The sequence below is a fragment of the Morone saxatilis genome, unplaced genomic scaffold (genome assembly GCF_004916995.1).
Source record: "Morone saxatilis isolate NCDOM2014 unplaced genomic scaffold, NCSU_SB_2.0 Contig4, whole genome shotgun sequence".
NCBI lineage: Eukaryota > Metazoa > Chordata > Actinopteri > Moronidae > Morone > Morone saxatilis.
In genome coordinates this window covers 10,488,304-10,495,102 of record NW_023339984.1, presented here as the reverse complement: position 1 = coordinate 10,495,102, position 6,799 = coordinate 10,488,304, and the positions used below count along the sequence as shown (strand labels likewise).

The 6,799-nt window shown below is 39.5% G+C and overlaps 1 protein-coding gene across 2 annotated transcripts in view; it reads right to left on the bottom strand.

Moving 5' to 3' along the window:
- Positions 1-6,799, bottom strand: part of rell1 (RELT like 1) — a 33,876-nt gene that overhangs the window by 11,946 nt on the left and 15,131 nt on the right. The window contains exons 2-3 of one of the 2 annotated variants that reach the window (XM_035675273.1): positions 6,078-6,290; positions 2,129-2,200 (exon numbers count right to left, since the gene is read on the bottom strand). In XM_035675273.1, coding sequence (XP_035531166.1) covers positions 2,129-2,200; positions 6,078-6,290 — 285 coding nt within the window. The remainder of the gene's footprint in view (positions 1-2,128; positions 2,201-6,077; positions 6,291-6,799) is intronic. The other variant, XM_035675274.1, reaches the window with a different exon arrangement.

The window sequence follows — 6,799 nt, the reverse complement described above, 5'->3', positions numbered from 1 at the left end:
AAAGTAAAGTATTTGCAATATGCTGTATATCTCTGGACCCATTTTGTTATTTCTTTTATTCCTACAGATACCTGGTCAAATGTAGATAATGTGACATTGCATAGACGTTGCCAGTGCAGCTACAATAAAACGTTGTTCCTCAGTATTAATGGGCTACTTTACACAGTATTTCATGTACAGACACTAAATATATCTTCCTGTTTATATTTCAGTAATACAAAAGACAGCTGACAAGTGAAGGATATAATATTTTTGTCAACATTTCTAACTTATCCTCCAGGTGGATTTTATTTTGAAGTTTGTTGTGTACATGGGCATCCAATAAGAATAAGTATTCTGTAGATGGCAGTCTTTGCTCAGCCATAAAGACAACTACTGCTACTCACAGTGACTACTCAGTTCCTTTGTTTATTTATACCCAAACTGCTGCTGCTGCTGGTGGTGGGAATGTGAAATACACTTCCAGATAATGTTCTAGGTAATTACTGCAGACAATTGTTTCCATGAAAAATACCTGGAAGTAGAGTAGCCAGTAACTAAAGGATCAAGTTTTCTAGGTTGAATGTGGAAAGGTTACAACACTACTGTCTTGGAGGCAGCGGTGAAACAGACATTTACTGTCTTATATAATGCAGAATACCACGCCATGACCCCGGTGAGTCACAGCTAACGGACTCCAGCTCCACAAACACTGTTTTCTTGCAAAGCGGTGATGAGTCAGCTCAAAGTTCGGACAGAAAAATCAACACAGACACCAAGACATCCAAAGGCTGCCTTCGTGTGTCATGTGCTGGACATCTGGATAAGATATGAAGCTGTTAAAATTCAATATATACATGCCTATAAAAAAAAAATAAAAAAAAATGATGTGAAAGATGGTTTAGACTGCTTTTGCGATCAATACTCACAGATAAGCTGTAAATGTGTTTTTGAATTGTCAGAGTGTGTTATATTATATTGTCATTCATTATCTGTTTATATACAAAGAGAAATTAAACTTGTTGATAACTACTTCAGTATAAGTATATAAGTGTTACTGCAAAGATATGTGCATGTTTTGTTTTAACTAAATGTAGTGAGTCTCAACTGTGGATGGAAACTTTGGGTGACCGCCATGATTTTGTGGCCTTATACCTCTTAAAATAAAGCTGGAACTAAGCTACGCTGTACTACACCCTGTATCCTAAACAGCTGGCGTGGCATACAGTGAAAACTACAGTATAATCTTCCACAGCATAATCGCCACCCTCTCCTTTCTTTTCTTTCACCGCCTTGTCTCCTCTCCATACTCTTCTGCCATGTCATGGAAGTCTCCCAAGTAAAACTATTAATGGCCTAAAATAGACACTGAACCAACACGATATCCAAGTGGCCAGCAAAATATAATCCTTTTATTCAGTCACTTTCAACAGCAGTTCCTCTATTTCATTACAATATTCAAGCCGGCTTTCTACCTGCCTACAATAACTATTAACTGTTGTTAGCCTGATTTCAATAGAACACCACTGCTGTGTTTTATTAGAGAAATACAGTGTGTATTTATACTGATGAAGTTGATTGTGTTTGATACAATACCAACATTGATCCTTATCTCTCCTGCTGCCACTTAGAAACTCAGCTGAATCAAGAAAAGCAATTACTTCATTGGTACCAGGAGAGTGCTGTGATTTATTGTGAATTTAACTTCCCGCTCCAGCTCAGGGAAATAATTTCAATTTACAAGAATAAAGAAATTAGCTAACAGCTAAAATACTCCCATGACTTCAAGGGGAAACTGTGACTGTGTTGTGTGAACCAGTCATCACTAATTTTCCTTTAAATTCCTCTGGAGTTGCCGTCTGTCCTGGTGTTGAACTTCCTCGAAAAGATCCTCATTCCTGAGTCCCACACTCATACCGATACATACCGCTATCAATACACAGAAACTGACACACACACACTTCCTTCCTGGATAATGTGACAATGTAACTGTCAAATAATGCCGATAATGGAGTGTCAGCTGTAATGACTTCATGGAGGGCGGGCTACTAAGTTTTAAAAGGAGTAAGTGAGATATGTTGAAATATATTTATATAGGTGGCAAAAGAAATTGATTTGTTCTGTTTGTCATTAAATACACTGGATATACCTTCATTCTTCATGATGTAGTGGACGATCTGTCCGACCGTGTCGTTGTTGTCACTGAGGGTGTCATTCATGTCTGGAAGATAAGGAAACAAACAGAAACATTTATACTAGGTGTGTAATATGTATTCGAAATGATAACACCCTCAAGCAGTTTTGATTGCTAACCCTCAACATAAATCATGCAAGTACACCAACAGTAAAGCACATAAAGGAAACTCTGTTTAGAAATATCTCTTCAGGCCCCAACAGTCTGGACCCCTTTACATCGTAAATTACAACTTGATGGCACAGCTCCTATAGGTTTTACTGTTTAACTGGAGCAGGAATGCAAAGGATGAGCTATAATGGAAACTCACACATAGACTCGTGGAGCTTTTTCTTTGCCTAATACATGAGATTGAAGCGTGGAAAAATATACTGATCTAATATTATTACTGTGATATGAGAGGAGATATTGTCTGGGTTGTTGGCTGTCAAAATATTAGTGTTTTAAACTTGGATTCATGTTGGCCACTTGGGGGCAGCAAAAAAAGCTATAAATGCAACACTTGGTTCATATGGTGAAAATATGGTAGCAAACAGTTGCTTATTTACACCATCCAGCACATCTTGGGAGCAACACATTCAAAATGTATTTTTTTGTTCTGGCCCATCGGATGAATGTAAGTTCAATATTATCTCTGATCTTCTATCTCTCGTTGTAGTCTCCACTAACTCCAGGAGGGAAATATCTGGCTCTTTAGCTGCCGAATGCTCCTCTCATTAATCGTCTGTCTGCTGCTTGGTGCAGGGCAGGTAGCGCAGAGTGGGTTCTTTTTAGAGCCTTTTCCCTAAAAACAGCTCTCTTTCTGCGGTTGGAAACAATGAACACTAAAAAAAAAGAACTAAAAAACAAACAAGGAACTGAAAGATGCTAAAATTAAAATGTTTTTATTATAGCAGCTTGAAAGGTTCTATTATAGCTGCCAATGGTCGACATCAGTCATTTATTGTGTCTTTTACAAGCACCAATCCCCATACAAATAAACAAAACTGCAAATTATTGTTAATTGTATGTTCTGTATCAATGGGAGACCCTCATGTGATCCGTATGTGTGCATATCCCTGTGAGGTACTTCCCAAAGCTTCCTGGTGATTCCTTCCTGAGTTTTTCCTCAGTACTGATAAACATAATACTCATTCAGCCATTCTTGGGAATCTTGATCTTGGTGTAATGAATCGACTGAACTGAACCTATTTTAAAAGGCCATCTGCACAATGTAACAGGGAGTTGCTTCCAACTTATAAAAGTGAGTGAGAGCAGAGAGAAAGAAAAGAGGAAACCCGATCAGTGCGAAACAAGAGGAGACTGAATCAACTGAATGAGAGAGGCCAGAACACACGAGCACTGTTTGTTTTTTCCCCAACTCTTTTGTTTTGACGTATGAGAGAGAAAGGGTTGGGCACATTGATGTAAGACACACACACACGCATACATACAGAGCAAGACGGAAACTTCAAGGAAAAACCCTCATGTATTTATGACTATTGTGCTGCTGGCACACAAGAGAAACCAGCTTTACGCGTATCTTTTTACTCCATTTAACACATGGGGAAACAGGATTCAGTGCAAAGGTTCAGGTACAGTGAAGATGTGATATGCCAGAGAAAAACAGTCGAGCGCTCCCTTGTATGATAACAGTTAAGAGAGACAGCAGAGACTCCCGCCGATTTTGGCAGCACGGTGTAAACTGTTCCTTCTTTCCATAACATTCCTCGTGCCTGTGATATACCCCGAGACATCTGCAGTTGTCATTATGAGGAAATTAAACCGGACCTGTGCAGAGAATTATTTTTGTTTCACCTCACTTAACACACCCCTAATTGAGTCAGAACATGAGCAGTGAATGCCAAACGTCTTTCTGGTTTCTATAGGCCACCACTCCTTAGAAAGACAGAGACAATAGAGGACTAATGGCTGAGATAAGGCTGGGACTTGGTAGAAGCTCTGTCAATATCACTGCACGATGACTCAAATATGGCGTTAATAATATTTCTGAGCTTGTGATTTGACAGCACACAAGTTGAAAACCACTTCTTAAATGATGGTGCATAAAATAACGGAGTATTCCTTAAATAAGCTGTGACATTCGTAGGTCTTTAGTTTGTTTTTATATTGTTTAAGGCATGCAGAAATAGTGAGCAATGTGCTACTGGTTTTTCTAAGAAGGGAGACATTCACATCACAAGTCTTCTGTCTGCACCTAATGTACCTGGCACACACCAAACTCATTAGATTCAGGAATGTAGTAGAAGGCTGTAAGTACTAGAGGGCAGGTGGGAGCATCGAGTGATTTTACTGCATGATAGCTGACCTTGAATGTCACTATCACATGACATGAAAATGGGAAATCTCATGCAGGCCTGTGACTAATTTTGAAACCGAGTTAAAGGAAGTCACTTCTGCATTCATTTTTCCATTAAGAAGCTCAGCAACATCACCGTCTGACTGACTGCAGAAAGAGTTTGGACCGACACTGGACATCAGTTAATGTTTGACTTGACTGGAATTTTTTCAATGACTTGTTCAATGACTTCAATGATCTATATTATGTAGATATTCCATATAGAAGTCTTCATTGTTAGTGGCAGCACCGGATTCAATTTGCCTTCACAAGCACGAGGGGAAGCACAAGGAACGAGGCAGCATGTAAGCTCAGCTTTAAATTTGATCTCATTGGGATCAGTCTCACTCTATACTGTTCACTGTCCTAATGCCATATCAGAGCTGTATAATGCTAATGCAAAGAGAACATCCTACTGCTGCTGCTGCTTCACATTTGAAGCATTCATCTGCTGAAATACGGGTGGCCACAAGAAACCGACTGTGGTCATTCATCAGCAAAGAAAATGGTAATTTTCTGCATTTTTTGACAGCGGATCAATTTTATAAATGACAGGGAAAAATATGTGCTAATAAAGTTGAAACAGTCACAGTGAGCTAACTTGACAGGCCCTGCTGTTGTGTAGAAAACTATACATGTAGTCTGGAATCAGATTGTGGTTGTGATAATTATTGACTGACTTCTTTATCAAAAACAATACTGGTCTGGTTGCAGTGTAAACACACAATTGTTCTGATTAAGTAGCTGTTTAAGGATTGTTTGCTGCCCCTAGAATCTGAGAACCAGGATTGAAATGTGTGCTTAGAAAGGTTTGCTTAAAGAAAGTGGTCACAAAAACCTCACTGCATCAGAAACCTACTACAGAAGTGCTTAGATAACAGTTTGACTCAACATTGTCAACTATGCGGTCTGCTATTAAATTATGTGTATTATTTTAATCGATCGCTTCTTTTTGCAGTGCCTGCCGATCAACTGGGCAACATCCATGCATTAATCTTGGCCCAATTCCCTCAAATTCAAGTACCCGACATGGCATCATTTGAGACACCAATGAAGTATATTTACCGTTTCAACACTGCAAACATTTTTTAATGAGAACGAGCAGAGAGAATCTCACAGATAACAATTGGAGAAAGTAAAAAATAATGATATAATAAATAATAATCCATAAATGTATCAAAAGAACTTAAATTTTTTGCACAAAACATAAGTATAATATAACTATGACTCATGTCTATGCATGTCTTTTCACAAAGGCCTTACAAGGATTTCAAGGACCTGTGGGAACCACAACACTACCAATTTATAGCTTCTTTTCTGTCAAACAATTTTCAATTCCCTTTCTTACCTCCATAATCTCTTCTGCATCTTAGATTAATACAAGCCTGGTTGAGCAATAACCTTGGGTGTGTGCTGTATACAGATGATGGATGACTTAAAACAATGAGCACATAGATGCAATAAACACATAAAGCCAAGTCACCATGTTGTCAGACGCTTTTTTCAACACCTTAGAGTGTTTAAAGTTGCCTCAACTCGCTCCCTCTTTTATTCAGATTTCCTTACCTCCGCCCTGCTCCGGATCCTTGTCTTCTTCCTCGCACTCCTCGTCATCCTGCGCCTCAGTGGTGCACCGATAGCCCTTTCTCTTCAACACGTGGCAGATCACCACCCCCAACAGGCCCAGAAGGAAGAAAACGGGAACCAGGACGAAGGCGGTGTAGTCTGGGGTTCCCCCCGCTGCTCCAGTCTCTGTAGTAGTCTCTGTAGTCTGATCTACTGGACGAAGGGAAGCAAGAAACAGAGACAAAACACAGTCATTATTTTAAATGTTGTTGCAACGGGACACAGAAAAACAGAGCTATGGATTGTCATTACAATGCCAATGATGGCAACCTGATATCCACAGTAAGTCTGAGGCCCTTGGCTGAGCAGCTGAGGGGATTTAAATGCTATCAGCTGCAACATGACAGAGCTTTCATGTTCCCTTCTTGGATCAATCGAGTCTGCTGCCGTCGCTGTCCTCTAACTGCTGGATCCGGTGCGAGCTGTTCCCCTTTTTACAGCTTTGAGGACTCTTTGGTTTAAGAGGTAGACGCAGAAAGAGTGAAAAGGCAAGTTCAGAACAGACAAGTGTCCTAAAAACTGTTGGCAGTGGTAGTGTCGGGGGGGCAGTCAGTGCTTTCTCTTTTATTATGACTCTGTAACTAAAATGCGCTATATAAGTTGACATTGCCGCACCTGATGTGAATTTTTTTTTTTTAAACTTCTTTTTATTTCCCTTTATC